Below are 19,641 nucleotides of genomic sequence, written 5' to 3' on the forward strand. Positions count from 1 at the left end.
GTTCGGGACGTATGGAGAGCTACCAGAAAGTAGATGTTCGGTGCCATGCAGCGGACAGTCGGATAAGAATTGCGGAGGTATCATGAAGAACTCAATTTTCAAAGTAAAACGTTTTTACGTTGGTTGTTTTGTTGACAACGAAAACGGAGATTTGCCGCATGCTCAGAAGATCGCTCCTAATATGGATGTAGATATGTGTTTAGATCATTGTCGGGCGAATGGTAAATATCTGAATGTTCAGACATCTGAATAAATATCAGGCAACAAAACTGTGACAGTATTTACATGTCAGAAAATCTGTAAAACCTATTCCGTTTATTCTAGAAAATGATAATTAGTTTTATTTCCAGGTTATAGATACGCGGGTTTACAGAAAGGAACGACGTGTAATTGCGGTCGTGGTTACGGTAAATACGGCATGAGATCTGATAATTGGTGTGAAATGAAGTGTGCAGGTGATGAGGGAGAAATGTGTGGTGGAAAGTCCACGAATTCAGTTTACAGGACTCAGAAGAATTATATGGGTTGTTTTGAGAAAGGTAACCCATGCAGTATGTACTGCGGAGAGGATTGTTCCGTGGAGATAATGTATGTCGGCTGTTTGGAGGCTGATAAATGTAAAATGACTGTAAAGAAGCATGCCTCGGATATGAGTGTAGAGATGTGTTTAAAACATTGCTTCCTAAAAGGTAGGTATCATGATACAGAATAACTCGGTTCGATAGTTCCAGGTGACATGTTTTAGGTTTAAAGCACTGGAAATGTACTTATTCTAACATAGTTAAAATTCGAACCTGCAACTGTAAAACTAGTTCCAAGGTTTTTAAGGTTAAAAGAAATGGTTCATGCGATGTTTACGTTTTACTTGTTTAGGATTCAAATATGCCGGTTTACAAGAAGGAACGACTTGCTTGTGTAGTTCTGATTGCGCAACGGACGATGCGAAATCGAATGCCGAGTGTAACGTCCCCTGTAATGGAAATCTGTACGAATCGTGTGGCGGAAAACAAACACACTCCGTTTACAAAATCTGGAAAGAATTAAATGAGAGAAATAGTAAATTTACCGAATATATGGGATGTTTTGCTGATAAAGAGGAAAGAGATTTGTCTGCTTTGACGATGGAAAGTAAAGATGAAATGACCATAGAGAAATGTGTCGAATTTTGTCAGTCGGATGGTATGTATATCAATGTTGCAATTTTGTAAAAAGAAAAAAAAGACATGTGAAATTGAATCCTGGGGCGCTGATATCCAAATACACTCTAGACGGTGTCAAAATGCTACGTTCTCTTCTTTTTTCAAGGTTACAGATACGCCGCAGTACAGTTTGGCTATGCGTGTTTCTGTGGCCAAAGCTTTGGGAGACACGGCAAAGCATCAAAATGTGACGTGAAATGTCCCGGTAACAAGGATCAAGTGTGTGGCGGGGTATCAATGAATTCGGTTTACAAAATTTTGAATTACGTTGCAATAAATTATATTGGATGTTACAAAGATTTATATAGCAGAGACTTACTCGGTGCAGAAATCATCGATGATCAGATGACTATACTGACCTGTGCTGATACTTGTCGTTTAAAAGGTATAAGTTCCCTGTAGTTAAAATCTTCATAAAAGGTTATTAACGATGGCAAAGTCCGTACGATTTTTGTGTTATTCTTTGTCCAGGTTACAAATATGCAGGTGTACAGTCCAGCAAATATTGTTACTGCGGCAATAGTTATGGACAACACGGCAAGGCAAATAATGATACTGAGTGTAATAGTCAGTGTGGAGGTAACAAAAATGAAATTTGTGGAGGCAGCTGGAGGAACTCTATTTACAAAGTAGGAATGGATTACTTCCCGTGTGCAACAGAAACGAAACCTTTAATACACGACAGCATGGCAATAGATCGGTGCATTGATTACTGCGTATTGATGAAAAAAGGTGAGTTTGATGATTAAAATGGAATTAAAAATTGTTGAAATCATGGATAAATGAAATAGAAGTTACAATATTAACCTATTGTACGGTGAACACGAGATTGATTAATTTGACCCTAATTACCTGACATAAGATCTTTTGCTTTTTCCACGCAGGATTCAAGTACACATACTTATCCAATGGTAATGAATGTAGGTGCGGTTTGGCCAGTGGTCCTCTTCACGGTAGAAAGGTCTCTGACATGACTTGTACTTCGACCTGCAAAGGCGAGAAAGAGGAATTTTGCGGAGCACCTAGCCTGATGTCCGCTTTTCAAATATCTTAAAAACCATTTTCCTATAAATTTATAGCTTCTCGTGTATTGAATAAATATCTCGAGTTCAGAAATAACTATGAAAATTAAGTTCTCAGTATGAAATCACTAAGGTGTTATCCTCTCGAGGACCTTGAGACACAACATCAAATAAGGAGACAATTGCAAATGGACATTTCGTGGATGTATTTTTTGCTCGCATCACTTCAGTTGCCGATGCTCGTGCAGATTGTCAACCGTCGGACATCGCCATTGCATTACTAGGATGAGCCTCTTTCGGACCAGTCAGTTTCATTGACTCGCCAACGATCTTGTAAAGACAAATTCAGGCATAGCGTCCATAAAAACATTTTTTTTATTAGAAGTTCAACTATAGAAAGTAAATAACTAAAATAGAACATCACAATTACACAAAACTAAACAACGCAAGCGTAAGATTTGTTGTTCCTGTCCGACGGTAGACCATCTTCCCTCGGCAGGAATTCGAACGCTCAGCCACGGCACGAACCCTGGCAATCTCGATGCCGTCAGTCAGGTTCGAATCCCTGCCGGGTTAGGATGACGGTAGTGAATGGCAAAGTCCAGTTAACCCGATGGGCGTGACTCGATAATCGGTGTCATATTAGTCAACGTTCCATGATTTTCATGTTCCATGTTAATTTTCAACTCTAAATTTCGTATCTACAGCCTCTTTAGATCTAAATTGCATTCTACATTCGGAGTTGAAAGGTTGAAACAGATAAAAGTCATTTTTCGATTATCAACAATCTTTTATTATATTCAGGCTTTTTGAAAAAGCTTTTTAAAACTGTTTTATGTTTTGTGTAGATATGCTTGAATAATTCTAAATTCTATTTGATAGCAATTAATCAAACTAATGATTGAAAAATTGAACCTATCGTATTTCCGTTTGCTACGTCTGTTTAAACATTTAAACGATGTTCATATTTTGTTTTGACTTAAGTCATTATTATCATTAATCGACTGTCAGTGAAGTACAGATCGTAACCATGTCAACACACGTAAGTCATGTATATAAAATATGAGATTAAAAGAAAACTTGTTTTCAATGAAATTGAGTTAAACGCTGGGACCGAATACTTACCTGAAATTATTAATTGAATATATAATGGACATGATAGTCTGTCGCACATCGTCCGATTTGGTACAGCTTTAACTGATATTTTCGTGTATTAGCATAAGTCATAACTGATCACTAAATGAAATGTTCCTTAATCAAAACACAGTGTACACAATACACTACTGTATAATTCTTATAGACATACTCTTTAGTTGTACGCATGTATTTATTTTTTACTTTAGTATACAACATTATTTCTCCTGCTGGTCGGCAATTTCGGGCTGATTCACAGGGTCCAGGGAGCAATTTGGGCGAATCAGTTCGGAGAACCGCTGAAATTCACCTGCCCCGATGGCCAGTACGTACACGGTATCGAAACTCGTTTTGATGGCAAAAAGAAAGATCGCGAATACGCTTTCAAATGTCGCGCGGGTTTTGTATCGTCTGGGGCCGAATGTTCATTCGCAGAGAATTACGTGAACGCGGTGAAGGCTTCGGCGAATTTCACGTGTCCAGACGACTCGATCATCACCGGTGTTAAAAGCGTTTACGATACTGTCCTGCGAGACAGATTGTTTACATTCAGATGCTGTAAGGTAAGGTCTGCTTCACCCTGGTCGAAAATGGCACCGTATGGTTAATAGGAATGGTTCATCTTTTTAATTATTTGCATACCCGAATAGCTCACAAATTAACATATGGGCATTTGGCAAACGTTACCAATCCACTATTGAAATTTCTCTTTTTTTACCAAAATATCAAATATCGTTTGGAATCATAGTAAATTATACGATTTGCTCTGCTCTAAAGTTCGACGAAGATCATGAGTTTGAACCAAATGTTGATCAAATATACTTGTTTTTTTTTTAAATATAGTCGTGAATTTCCGTGGTTTTTGTCGTGATTCTAATGATATACCATCAAATCTATTTCTCAGTTAAGAACTCTTCCCGGTAACGATTGTCGCACAACCGAATTCTTAGGTGACTACGCTGAACATTATATTCGTGAAGTCTATTACGACGAAGCCGTAGTTGGAGTGTATAGCGAATATAAGGATAAAGCCAAGTAGGATACGTATATTTTTGTAGTGTTAAATCTAAAATCTAGCAAAAATCATAATTTGATATCAATTAGAAGGTTTTCGAAGTTTTATCGACGAATTTCCTAACTACGGATGTTGGAGGAAGCTTCGAATAGAAAATGAAACATATTTCAAGATATATTGGAAAACAATTAAGAAATTGATTATTGTACATAACTTAAGGCGTTAAAATCTCTTGTTGATATCCCATGCGCGAAATATTAAGAATAACATTTTTCCATGATCGCCTCCATCCTTATCACTGGAATAGAGTCTGTATTTCTAAGTATTCTGTTCCAGGGACCGTCGTTGGAAAATGCACGTTTGTAAATTTACTACGTGTCAAGCGACCAACATGAACATCCTGGAAACAATAGTACCAAAATACGATGGTATTCGTTTGGTCGGTATGAATACGGTCAGTCGTTGTATCAATGGAAGCACGATGCTCGAATTGTCGGACATTCGTTCGGACACGGAAACCACGTCCATCGCAGATTCCCTGTCGAATTCGTGGACGTACGGTACATCGATAGGCGTGTCGGGAAGAGCCTCAGTCGGTTTCATGGGAACCGGAATCACAGTCGCGGGAGGTGGTTCGTTAATGAGCGTCAACTCTCAGTCAAGCGGTACAGTCGATATAAGCGGTAACACGCATACGATTTCGCATACGGCTCTGGGCACTCTTGAAGTGCGAGGCCCTGGGGCAGGTGTAATCGTTGCTATGGCTAAAATGTACAAATTCGATAGGAACAATGTCGAGGTGGAGTTCGGTGTCGTCTGTAAAGATGGACGAAAATTCAATTCCACAAAGAGGGTCGCCTTACGTCATAAGGTTTATTCCGCGACGCACTTTACCACAGAAATCGGTATCTACAATCGTGACCAGTGTGAAGAACTAGATCCCTGCACCTCTAACCTCAGAGACAACGTCGACACGTTCAAACCGTACGATATCATTCGCAAATTCAAGAACTGCTTCAAGAATGGCATCGGGAAAACTTCGATGATTGATGATTATGATTTGGCGGGTAAATTCATAAACCTTTACAAAAACATCTGTGTCCATAATGGCAATCAAGTTGTCATGCGATTTGAATTTTGTTTAATCAGCTACAGAAAAACTTAAATCTTTTGTGTGATGACACCAGGTGAATCGATGATTTAGAATGATCTTCATGGGGAAGAGGTCTTCTCGTTGTGGAGGTTTTTGCGACAATTATTTTCAATAGTTTCAATTAATTAAATCTTACAGCACAACAAGAAGGATTTATGGGTTGCTTCCAGGATAATGAAGTTAGAGATTTTACCGCTTATGCCTTTACATCTAGCAATATCACAGTTAAAATGTGCGTTAATATCTGCGGGATGAAAGGTACTAGTATTTCGGCATCAAACAATCGATTGGATCCAATAGTAGATAATTGATAATGAATATTATTCATACACTTAATATCATCATCAAGAATTCATTCAATTATCACTTTCTCATTCTCGACCAGGAAAGGGTTATGCTGGAATACAAAATGGACGTCACTGTTATTGCGGTGATTCGTTCGGGACATATGGAGAGCTACCAGAAAGCGAATGTTCAGTGCCATGCAGTGGACAACCGGATAAGAAATGCGGAGGTATCATGAAGAACTCAATTTTCAAAGTAAAACGTTTTTACGTCGGTTGTTTCGTTGACAACGAAAATAGAGATTTGCCGCATGTTGAGAAGATCGCTCCCAATATGCATGTAGATATGTGTTTAGATCATTGTCGCGCGAATGGTAAATATATGTACATAAAATGGTTATCAATTTTTGTGTAAAAATGAGGAAAATATGTCTGAAAAATGTAATTGTTCGAACGTATTCTTCTGACTAGTTTTGCCACACCAACATACATTTTAGGTTACAGATATGCCGGTTTACAAAATGGTGATCAGTGTTTCTGTGGTCATTCGTACGGTAAATATGGAATGAGATCCGACAAATGGTGCGACATGAAGTGTGCCGGCGACGAGGTGGAAAAGTGCGGAGATGTGTTGAAGAATTCAATTTACAAGGTTCAAAAAAATCTTCTGGGCTGTTTCGAAGAAGTTGGTACCTGTGAAAGGTTCTGCGATCGACGAAACTGTATTGTAGAACCAGTTTATGTAGGTTGTTACGCTGATAAATCTGATTCAAGAGATTTGCCATTTGAAATGAAGGACGCTCCGAACATGGATGTAGGAATATGCTTAGAACATTGCTATTCACGAGGCATGTAGTTTTTCCCTTCTCTAAGCTATTTCATGAGCAATGACTTTTCGACACCCCTGTTGTCATGGCCAAAAGTGTTAGAATTATCAACTCAGAATTAACTTAATTTGTAGCCTTTCAAATCAAAATAACAACTAATAACAACTAACAATTGGTGTCATATGATAACATTTAACTCATCTTTAACATTCTTAGATATTTTATTTGTTTAGGTTATCAATACGCAGGCTTACAGTCCGGTACTTCTTGTTTCTGCGGTAACAATTTCGGCAATTACACTCTAAAACCAGATGCGGAGTGTTTCAAGGCGTGCCCGGGAAATCAGTACGAATTCTGCGGTGGACATATGCGAAATTCGGTCTACAAGATCTGGCGTGACCCTCGAGAGAATTACGAACAGAAAACATCATATATCGGCTGTTATAAAGATACGGAAAAATTTGATTTAGACGGTGCATTGGGTCGCAATAGTGGTTTAACTATTGAGAAATGTCTGGGGTTTTGTCGTTCTAACGGTGAGTTTTATCAACTACAACAACCCGGTATTAACTGCGATTTCAATATTTGTAATATTTCTTTACTTTCCAATACAGTAAGTTTTTATATGTATAAAGTATTGATATACGTATTCCTTTGAAAACGAAAGACTACAGAGGTGTTTCTTTTTTATAGGTTATCCGTATGCCGGTCTGCAATACGGGAAAATATGTATGTGCGGTCATAGATTCGGAAAATATAGCACGAGTCCAGAAAACGAGTGCAAAATGAAATGTTCAGGGGATAACTCTCAAATTTGTGGAAATTACTTGAGGAATTCAATTCACAAAATCTGGAAACATGCGCTGTATTTGGGTATCAAAAACGTTGGTTGTTACCAAGATGACGTGCTTGTGAAAAATGCAACAGTTCCTTCGATGATTGACTTGAATATCACTGTTCGGAATTGTGCGGTATTTTGTATCTCACGTGGTAAGTCATAGCACCACGAGAATGTCTCATGAGCTCGTTCCCCGTTGCAAACTTATAGGATGAGACCTATTCTGACGAGCCGTCCATAGAACTAAGTATTCGAATGATCTAAGGATTCAAGATCAAGCCCTGTGGAACTAGACCTGGGTTTAGCAAGTGAATTGGATTAGTCATATCTGAATATAATAAGTTAAAAGTGAATAGTCCATCTCATCAAGTTGTTTTCCTTTGCATAGGTTACAAATACTCGGGATTACAGAGCAGTTCAAAGTGTTATTGTAGTCAAAATTTGGAGAACATGGATAAGAGGTCGAGCAGTGAATGTAACATGAAGTGTAGAGGCCAGCGAAATGAAGTTTGTGGCGGGGACATAATGGTTTCGATTTACAAACTAGGAACGGATGATTTCCCTTGTTTAGGAAAAAAAGAATTAGAAGTTTTACGTCATGGCGACATGTCGATAGATCGCTGCATCGACTATTGTACAATAAAGACCGGTATGTTCAATTAAACTGTCTGTGTAAGGGATTTCCCCGCCATAAATCATCTAATTTTATTTGTGAAAATTTAACTCATACCCGATACTCAGATATAAAAGCATTCGAATCAATTCAGCAGCGGCGTCTACCCTCGAACCGCCGTTTAACAGGTTTTCAATAAATCCACATTTCTGGTCCAGACCCGCAGTTCCTAAGTTCTGTGTTAAGGTTAGATTTGCCTCTTCAGGTAAAACATCGAAAATTAACTAACTTTGACTCGAGTTAACTTTTACTCGGAACTGTGGAACTAGAGTCGTCCTAGGTATTCGTTTGAAACATCGAAGACACACTTCATCAATTTGATGTCATTTTTGGTTCGATGAGCAGTTTTGAATAGACAACATATTTGTGTAAAAGGTGGTTTTGATCATTCAAAAAGAAACCTTGCTCGTGATGCTAACAACACTACATTAGTCATTCTTAATTCATATCGGTTTTTGTATTTCTGTTTGTAGGTAATAAGTACGCGTATCTGAAGTATGGAGAACGCTGTACATGCGCGACGGCGCAAGACCCTCGACATTCGAACCAAATTCCTGACAATCTTTGCAGCTCGACCTGCAAAGGAAACAAAAATGAGCTTTGTGGAAGTGACACTTCAGTTTCTGCGTTTCAAATATCTTAGTGCAACTATTCCGTCATCTTCGAGCACAGGTGTGGGTTAGAAACGTGCTCGTTTTCAAACATCTAACTTTCAATTAACTTTTGACGTGGAACCGCATGGGCCCAGGTTCGAGAATAAAAACTTTGAATAATCCATCAACATTTTGTAGTTGACTTTTAATTTTGGATTTTTATTCGATAATCCCCCTCCTGATGTCGGACCGATTAGTATGTTGGTATTCTAATGTCAGGTTTGATGTAGGAAAAAATACCTATCCGGTGATATATTGACGACAACATTTTTGGAATTACTTCCTGTTTAGGTTTGTTAAAAAATAAGCGTTTTCAATACTTTTGAAAATCTCATGAATAGTTGATAAAACGTATATTACAGAGTAGATAGCTATAGATAATAGAATGTGGGACAAGCGCACGTGACGTATTTTCGAATTGCTATTAGGAGGTCTACGTCACAAAGCTATTTCAAATGACGGAGAAGGTTGATCCACCACCGGCCTACGGGACGGGCTATCCGCCTCAAGGCCCAGCACAACCACAACCAGCATATGGACCGGGACCTCCACCACCACCGCAAGGATCAGGCTACGGAACGGGCTACCCGCCTCAAGGCCCAGCACAACCACAATCAGCATATGGACCGGGACCCCCACCACCACCGCAAGGATATGTGACTCCGCAAGGTAGTAGGTTAAACCTGTCAAAATCTATATCCGCAAGTTAGCGTAAAAACAGATCAAAATTCTCGTATCTCAAGAAATTTTTTGACAACTCGATGGGGGTTTAAGTTTACTGGATGATTTCGTTTTTTGAATTCAAGGTGGGCCTGTGAATGTAACCTCAACTGTGGTCGTGGCCAACCCTAATTCCGTCCTGCCGGGTTACCCGACTAACACATTCTGCCCGTCGTGTATGACAACCGTCGGTACAAACGTTGAATATCAAATTGGTTTATTATGCTGGCTGATCGTCGGAGTCCTGATTATATTCGGGTACGTATCAGTAGATTTTAAGAAATTCATTCTTATTGTGGAAGTAATTTTCATCATTGTTAGTTCTGCATTATTCGGTGCTGGTCACGCTGAAAACAGTAATTTCTAACAGTAATCAGAAGACTTGATCGAAAGAGTGAAAGACCCAAATTTTGAAAAGGCTACTCATAAGCCTGGTAGTCGTCTCTAGTCACCGGCGTGCGAAAGGTCGCATCATTCCGGAAAATGTCCTAACGAAATATCCGCACCAATTAAATGAATTCAGTTAGTAGAATGACAAATATTTCTAATACAACTATGTCTATAAAATTTCTATACTTAAATCTTAAGTATATAATCTGCAAATTACATTCTAAAATTTGATTGATCGCATATTTTGTAGATGTTGGCTGGGTTGTTGTTTGATACCGTTCTGTGTTGACTCCTGCAAAGATGCGGTACATCGATGTCAGAACTGTGGCCGGATTGTGGGAATTCACAAAGTTATCTAAAATTACCGGAAAAACTGTCTTCTTTTTGATATTTTATTCGCTTCAAAGAATAATTCAAGCACGATTTAATGAATAAATTTGAATAAACAGATATATAACATCGGGTTAACTGTCTCGGATGCTAATTAGATATTTTATCATAATCGAGCCAAATAATATAATCGCATCATATGAACTCCTGCTGTACCCGTAGCTTTGGTAACTTTGTTAGATGTGATATATCAGATTTATGAGTTGGTTTACATGGATAAATTGCATAAAGAATAAATTATGATATAGATAGTAGTGGATCCATAGTTTTGGATAACGACCTATTTTGAAAATTGTTAGTATTCATCTCCCAGTATTGCTGAATAAGACACCGATTTCTATGTTCGAGTCAAATGATAGTGATGATGAATTGTTATAAATATTACAATAAATAAAAAATCTATTCTGTTATGTACATGTACGACATTTTTTTTTCGTTTACGAGCTGGAGTTCAGGTCTTGTATGCTTTATCTCAACGCCATAATTCGGTCAGGATTTCTAAATCGTTTTATCAAACAACATAAAAATATGAGTCACACAGGGATAGCATATTTACTAAACCTATTTGATTACATAGTGGTATATGAAGAGCTTGAAACAACTAGGACACGAAATTTTCATGTCACCATTTGTGTACATTCAAAATGACAGACACCAAGGTTCATGTGGAAGAAAAAGTTACTGCTGTAAATGAACTGACGCAGCCTCAGTCGCAACATTCAGGTTTGTCTAGGGGAGGGATACGCGGGCGGGCGATGAAAAACCAAAGGCTGAAGGCCGATCCAGCCTGCCGCTACTTCCGCTCGAGCGGTACTCAGGTTTGTAGAAGTGCCCTCCTTTTTTTGAAGTTCGTCGTGAAAAATCCCGTTTTACCAGGCAGAAATTATCTCTTGCAAATGAGTCCTTATCGCTGAGTTGATTTGACTTTGATCAGGGAAATGTGAGTCTGACTTGTACTGACATCTCATATTCCGAGCTAGTATTCTGGTAGTTTTGATAACGCTGGTCAATTTGAATAATCGAAAATGGTCAACTTCTTTTATGAATAGTATTTACTTCAACAGGTCAAAATGCCATATTTTATAGATGGATGGATGGAAGGATAGATTTGATCCTCTAAATATGCTCAGATTGCATCTCAGAGCCCTAATCTTCCAGACCCCGTATTGGCTGTGCCCTTCCACAATTGAGCAGTACTCAGTAACCTAGGCTAGATTCGCTACAGATATTCAATTCGTGAACAAAGTCTACAAGATTTTTCAACTTCATCTGAAATTTGCTTTTACAGTGGCAGCAGGAACCGCAACTGTGGTGGTCGCCCGAACGTCGTCATTCCCGGAATATCCAGTAACAGTTTTCTGTCCTTCGTGTAATACAGATGTTTTAACAGTCACCACCTATAAACTGGGCGGGTTGGCTTGGATCGGTTTTGGGGTCATGGTGTTTATCGGGTACGTGATTTTAAGCACGCACGATTCATGAATTGTCATCTCTCAATAAAAATATTTTCTTTTTCGTTTTAAGATGTTGGTTCGGTTGCTGCCTTATTCCTCTTTGCGCGAGAGCGTTTAAGGACGTGGAGCACAGTTGCCCTACGTGCCATGGCCGGTTGGGAGTCTGGAAAGTTATCTAACAATGATAACTAAACCTTATATTATTAACGATTTGAGAAACGATCTAAACGAATTATCGAACCTGCCAGATTTAGTATAAACCAGCGATACAATGAGTTTTAAATGCTTGTATTCATTTGCATCAGATATTGAGTGTGGGTATTGTAGATAATGAAACGATGATGATGATAATGAACAATAATTCATGATGCATCACTCGACACATCACAATGTATATATGCCAATAACAATTTAAAAACGCGTAATATATATGCGATTTCGAGGTTGTCACACAAGAGAAACATCAGCTGAGCTAATATTCTCAGCAGATTACCGCTAAATTCTGATTTGCATTTATACGTTAATCAAAATATAGAATGAAATCTGAACTTGAACTCAGAAATGTATATTCCAGATACCGTCATCATGGCCTCATGATAGATTGCAATGAGAATTTTTTTCAACATTTCACAGGAGCATCTATTCCTGAAATACGCGAATTCTTTATCATTCAAAAAGAGCCGTTCGTTGACCTGCAGTGTCCAGAATGAATCCACGCATGAACAACCATGCGTTATAATGAAAGCGCAATCGTGATTTTGACGGTTTTCCAGATGGGCGTGCGATTTCAAAGTGTATCAATTACATAGTTTATAAGGCGTCCGAAACAATGTAATTAGCTACACCACAGCAGCATCGGATCATTGTCTCGCACCCCGTGTCACAGAAAGCCCGAGGGAAATTGCAAAAATTACAAAAACTATCGTCAATATATTTTGTTTTGTCAGCAGTTCTATCTGCTAATACTTGTTTCCATCCTTAACATTTTATATTTGATCAACCACAGTTTGTTCCTCGAGCTTAAACGATCTTAGTTCCCGAATGTAGGTTAAATTCCCCTGGTTAAAAATCGTCCAGGTAAAAATTCCCCGCTTGGCGATTCAAAGAGAACATTTAAAAGCAAGAGATATTTCTCCAATTCTAATCTTCAATTTGCAATAATAAAACTGCAATGCTGTAAAACTGCATATATTTTCCGATCTGGATTTTCGTTTCTAACTGACATTTGAAGATTTGAAGATTTTACTTAATTGCTCTAATACTGGTTTTGACTGCTGCTTAATTTATTCAGTATTACATTTCAATTTTATCTTAATTGTATTTCTATGTATATTCTGTTAAGCTCTTTAGAGTTATTAAGTTTTAAATAATGATGAAGCATAATTAATGATAATAGCAAAAATGCATGAAGAGGATGTATTATTGATGATAGTAACAGTAAAAATAATAATTTGGATTATATCAATTTGGATTTATTTGTTTCTTGCTGTATGTTCGGATATTTGCAAAATGTAACCATGCGAATTATCAGAAAACTTTGAAATGATAAAATCAAACGTTCCAATTTCAAAACATTTGTCGAAGTCAGATAACAATGAGCGATAACAGCTGGTTTGTTATAAATCTCCTATAATCTAAGGGATTATAGGTTTGCCAATCGGACAAAGAAATACTGCGATAAATATGTAATAATCCCCATTAGTACTGACCGCCAGGGTCCAGTATTATAATCCCGCGCAGAGATTGTTCTATTGACTGATACTTTCAAACAGATGTTTATTAGAAAACTGTTGATGGATAATTAACAAAATACCTATAACGAAGACAATCAAATGGGTCAGACAGATAATTCAGCATGGGATGACCAATTCGGTAATTTGGCTCTGAGTGTTTGGCGGGATCGCTCGGGGCCCTGGCTAATTGCGACATAGTGATTTGAACATTTGAATGGTGTTAATTGATATGGGACAATGGTGAAGCCAGTTTCTAACCCTCGACTCGAGAGAGATTCCATATCCGTGTCAATTCCGCTACAAAGGTATCCGAATTCTATCTGTATCTTGAATAGGGATTTTCACATGAAAAATGATACGACGATTTAAAAGCCCGTTTCACATCCTGACAATTTGTGTTTATTAAGTGCATGTGAAATTCGATAAAGCTTGGACGAGGTTCACAATAATTCATTCATGTAATTATCTGCATATTCCTTATTAAAACCACATACAAGGCTAAGATAAAATGATACCTTGTTTCTCCTTATCTGGCGGGTCTCTTTTGTGAACTGCAATAAAATTTGTAATCTGTTAGTTTCTATCGCTACCGTGATATGGCTAGCTCGATCGTGATTTAAAAAAAAGAAATAATGTAAGGGGTAGATAGGTGCCGGCCGGGTCAACTTATAAGCTCAGCAGAAATGAGAGACGAGGTATCAATTTTAGCCCCATACGAAGACCACCATTGAGTGAAAGATAACACCGATACTAACTTCGAAATGTCATGATACGTATCATCAGTTTAGTAAATGATAACAGCTAAAATCAAACAATTGATTCCTACAATGTTGAGTAACTTTTAAGGAGACTTTTAGGTGCGCCGTTTTTATCACATTCGCCTCCGCAGTTGTATGTGTTCGTTGTACGGAAGATTGAAAAATTAAAGGAATTGTTTTTATCCATATTTGTACTAAAAGTTATTTTTAACGTATGGATATGAAATATAGGTTTATGGTTTATATTGTGATGATAAAACATCAAAAAAATCAAGTTTGAAAAAAAACCTGTCACAATTCCTTTAAAATTGGAAATAGCTTTAATACCTCATTCATCGGCAATCGCGTGAATTATCGTTTCGAAAACATCTTCGTAGAAAAAGTTAAAATATTTTGACACGCGCATTGGAAGATATTGCTAGGATTACAACAAACGAATGCCCGCAAAATGTCGAAAACATATATATGACGAATTCGATTGTGAATGATACTCGAGGAAAAATATATGAAAGCTGGAGAACATTATACGCAGCGAATAGGCGGGGTTAATTAGTGATTGTGTAATTTTGATCTTTGAGCGGTTGATTGCTTCTGTGGGGGTTTTGTTAGCAGATTATTTCGCGCTGTAATTGTTAAGAACACCCGGGGGATATTGGCCCATTATTCAGTTCACTGTGGATTAATTTCGTTGCAGAAGACTGGTCCTATTGACACGACTGTCAAATAATTGACCCTTATTTCTGCTAAATCGAGAGAGTGGGAACAATGTTCATCTCTCAGTGTTGTTTGTAAGTGCTAATGGCGATGCGTACTGAGCGCCTATTGGTTCAGAAAGTGTCGACGGCGGGAAATTCAGATTTGACACAGCCTTATAAAATATCCATATCAGAGCAGGATTGTCAGTTGTGACTGCACTGTCAGCATTGTCACAGCGTTAACGAACCGGGAACTGTGTATTTCATACGACGACGAGAATTTCAGAATCTACAAATCATCGGAACTGAGAGATTACATACCGGAATACTTGGATTGCGAAAAGTTTATGCCGACACGCGTATTGGTGCACCTCTAAGATATAACGATATTATTGATAAATAGCCGGATACTATATATATGATACTATAAAGGTAAGGGATAATTTCGTATTCTCAAATGCTATCTTATATACGTTAATACATTTTGTTAATCTACTACACAAAATTAGCAGTTTGTCATGCTACATTTTAATGAAAATAATAGTTTTGATTATGATTAAGATATATATAACATTGAATTTCTGTGTCTCTTTCTAAAATATTAACTTTAGACTCACTGACACTGACAGCAGTATAAAACATTGAAAAAAGAATAAAATAAATAACTTCTGAATAAAACAATTTTCAAACAATTTTAACTTTTAGTAAAAGTATTACAAAGGTTTTACGGCCCCGATTATAAGATATTCGACATCCGCCTCACCAGACGTCAGAAAAGCTTATGTATCAATTTGATTTTTTACATTCCAAGTTTTATTAGATTAAATGAAAATAGACTTATTATGGGGGACGCAATTATGTTTTGAATATTAAGTTAGGTCAGTGGCTAACAATCGAAAAATGAATAGAGGTACAAAGTTTCAAAAGGCGGTTTGATATTTCGATGGACCTGGTACTAGAATCTCATCTATTCTTGTAAACCATGGACTTTAGAGTACATAAGACTAATTTGAATGGGTTTGTGATACCCATTTTGATTGATGAGCCTAGTGAGCATAGATAGATAGATAGATAATTTATTACTCTCCAACCATTTCCATGGTACGTGGAGAAGGAGGTGCTGCCTTCTATCGGCAGTTCAATGAACTTTTTGATGGCAGCGCGCTGTTGCGGTAAATCAGCGATCATGGCGGCAACGAAGAAATGGGTGATGGATAGTTGCATAAATTGCAGCGTATTTCTTGTAGAAATCATCGTTTGAACGATGATGATTGAATCTTTTAGCAATAATTAGGTACGTTAGATTAATTTTCGATTGGGTTCAAGTGGCGTCATTTTCGCGTTGAAGCGATATTTTGATATCTATCGGTATTTACTGATTCGGCGTGGGATCGGGATGATGACGAAGGAACCGCGGGATGGCGCGCTGCTGCAGCTATGATTGGCGGTATATTTACCTCGGCAAATCTATTTCATTCGTATTTCATATTTTGATTACAATGCCATGAATAATGCCAGCTTCATAATCTTACTTAGGATTAACAGTAAGATCTATTGGGTTACTTACAATACAATATATTAGGTAGGCCTACTTTGATTTACTACTGTAACTTTTTCTTTTTACCTTTTATTGATTTTGTTTATGTACTAATTGTTACAGTTTATTACTTTCATTTACTGTAACAGTTTATGATTAGTCAAGATTTCTTTTGGGCTTATTAAAATTGTTTCCGCCTTGGCTTATAGCAATTTCTCATATTTTTAAGAATTAATTACATTAGTAGGCAATATTCTTGTGAAATGCGCTAACGTGAACACTCTGATTTCTAGAATATAATTTTGTTACTATGATTGTATATTTTTCTCTATTTTCAGTTTCACTCTTCATGTGAATTTATTCCTGATGAAAGATTATTTGATTGAGCCGCAAAATTTTGTTTTAAGTTACTTTCACTTCATGAAAAGGTAAGCATGAAAATGATATCCCGTAACTTGACTTTTAAGATTAATTCAAAAGTGAAAACCACAAGATCATAATTCAAATTAAGCATAGATTATAATGTAATGTTTTTGCTTAGTTAAGTTGACTTGAAAAATGGGTTCATTATTTTAGTTAAACAATTATGATTTATTAAATCAAGCAATTTTGTTCAATTATGCTACTAGTTATGTAAGCTGATAATGAATAAATAAAAATAGTCAAGCATAATCAGGGAGGCCACTGACCAAGAAAACCTGGAAAATTCAGGAAATAGGACAAATTTTACCAAAAACCTGGAAATCTCGTGGAATTCGGATACTGACCACATGTTTCTTCATCAATATGTGATTCATTTGAAAATGAATGAATTGTAACATTTTAAACCTAGAAATTTCTCAGATTCTCTCGCAGAATTTTGAATCACATGGATAAATCAGGGAAAACTCGGGGCTTTTTTAAATGGGCAGAAAGTGGCCATCCTGATAATCCTTTGGAACCAACTTTGTAATGTGATGTAGAATTTCTTAATATCTTGAGTCATAAGCATAGTAAGTGTACTTTGATTCTTATTATAATTATGAGCTGAGATAATTAATGGGAAAAAAATGAATGGAAAAAATATAGTTAATATGTTAAGTGATAAAATTTGATGCGCATATCAAGTTATATTAATATTTTTTATTCATTTCTGGTAACATTGTCATTTTAGTTGTTCCTCGCCATGTCAAATATAACCAAATCGAAATTGCACCCAAATATGGACCATTTCAAACTGAACAACCTTCCAACTAACTCTCAACATCAACATTCCACTACCAAACTAGAATCCTGTGATATTTGTGGATTGACATTCCATAATTTTTCGCTGCTGAAACACCATCTGCGTTCGCACGAGCGTCCGCACCGATGCGTCGATTGTTACCAAACGTTTCGCTTGCTATGGCAACTGAAAGCGCACGAGAAAATTCACAAAGTTCACCGCGAACGTCGTTTACCGTTTTCGACGCGCGCAGCGGTCATCGGAATGAATAAGCGTTTACGCTTGAACGAATCCGGAGACAATAAAACGAACGCGACGACCGATTCGGAATACGGTTCCGATTTGAGACATAAATCCAGGTCGAATTCGATTGATTCCGACGCTGAATCGAGCAGTTGTGATAGTCTGATTTCCGCATTGCCGGATAAGGAAAATGATCCTTCGTCTGCTAGCTGTGATAATATTGCCTCGACGAAACATCACCACAATCTCCAGCAGAAGTTTTCCCGTCGCAAAATATGCAAGAAGACGTTCATTGGTAAACTCAGTCTGCAACAGCACCTGCGCAACAAGACGACGCTGAATTTTACAGGTGGTAAGAAACAATTGTCTCCTGAATATCATTCCTCATTACGTTGCGATCTTTGCAACAAGTCGTTTAAATTCGTCGCTCAAATGAAGCGACATTTAACATCTGTCCATTGTTCTAAATCTGCTACTAGCCCGAGCTGTAAGTGTAAGCATTGCTCGGCCGTATTCAGCTCGTTAAACGATCTGAAAGCTCATTTAGTAAACCACCGGGCCGAATTTAGTCGCACGTATCCTTGTAAACATTGTAAAAAAGTATTCGGTCAATTGTCGGCGTTGACGGAACATCTGAAATCTCACGCCTATAAACCACACGTTAATAATGAAAATCCGATTCAAACTCATAGCTCTATAACCGATTTCCATTGCAATATTTGTCCGATCGCATTTACTAAACTCGATCTCTATCGGGCACACGCTGATACTGAACATTCTAGATCCCATCCCGTTCAGTGTTCAACTTGTCACGATCGGTTCCATGCCGATTGCGAGCTTAAAATCCATTCCGCGCAACACTGCGTTCAACTGTCGCCCGAAGAAATGATTTTACCCCGCGAATACGCCGCCCCCGTGAAATGTAACGTTTGCGAAGAAACGTTCAAAACGAAAGGCTTCGATAGTCTGTTTAGGTTACACATGGATCAGGCCCATCGCGAAACGCATCCGCATTATTGCGCGACGTGTTTCGCGCGCTTTGAAACTAAAGTCGAGTATAAATTGCATAAAAAGGTCCACCGCAGTACGCGTGCGGTCGTCGACAAACAACTCTGGTATATACCGGGTTCGTCTTGTAACTTGTGTTTGAAATGGAATTTTTCCTATCGAGGCTCGAAAGGTCATTATAACGAGCACATGGAGAAATACCACGACGATTGTCGTTTCAAATGCGAAGTTTGCGAGGACCGTTTCGATAAACAGTCGGATCTCGACGAGCACATGGTCGATCATAATGATGATGATGATGATGATGATATTTCGAGCGATGATGAATTCGATTATCCTCGCCGACGGTTTCACTGCAACGTCTGCAATACGTACTTCCTATTCGGACGAATGAGTTATAAATTCCATTCGGATCGGTTTCATTCGGGAACTCATCCGTTTCGCTGCGACGTCTGCTACGACCGGTTCGAAAACGAGTTACTTTTGAAGATCCATTCGCAGACGCACGGCGTCGTGCTCGCCGAGAAAGAGAAGTCGGTTCCGCGCGTTTACGCGGTACCCGAATTCAAATGCACGATCTGCGATCATAAATTCGGCGAGAAAGGCTTCGACAGCGAGTACCGATTTCATATGGATCAACTGCACGTTTATTCGCATCCGTTTCGATGCGAAATGTGCGCGGAAAGATTCAAAACCAGTTCGGAGCTTTGG

The 19,641-nt window shown here is 38.0% G+C and overlaps 1 protein-coding gene across 2 annotated transcripts; it reads left to right on the forward strand.

The window, feature by feature from the left end:
- The first annotated feature begins 9,214 nt into the window (after positions 1 to 9,214).
- LOC141908255 (lipopolysaccharide-induced tumor necrosis factor-alpha factor homolog) lies at positions 9,215 to 13,151 on the forward strand. 2 transcript variants are annotated; one of them, XM_074798210.1, is made up of 3 exons: positions 9,215 to 9,467; positions 11,587 to 11,749; positions 11,823 to 13,151. In XM_074798210.1, exons 1-3 carry the CDS (start codon positions 9,254 to 9,256, stop codon positions 11,929 to 11,931), a joined length of 486 nt encoding a protein of 161 aa, XP_074654311.1. In that variant the 5' UTR covers positions 9,215 to 9,253; the 3' UTR covers positions 11,932 to 13,151. The 2 variants fall into 2 exon arrangements, with proteins under 2 accessions (XP_074654311.1, XP_074654310.1); XM_074798209.1 differs by lacking the exons at positions 11,587 to 11,749; positions 11,823 to 13,151 and adding exons at positions 9,605 to 9,776; positions 10,159 to 10,681 and having other exon boundaries at positions 9,224 to 9,467.
- Positions 13,152 to 19,641: the final 6,490 nt, after the last annotated feature.

Source organism: Tubulanus polymorphus, chromosome 7 (genome assembly GCF_964204645.1).
Source record: "Tubulanus polymorphus chromosome 7, tnTubPoly1.2, whole genome shotgun sequence".
In the NCBI taxonomy this organism is placed as follows: domain Eukaryota; kingdom Metazoa; phylum Nemertea; class Palaeonemertea; order Tubulaniformes; family Tubulanidae; genus Tubulanus; species Tubulanus polymorphus.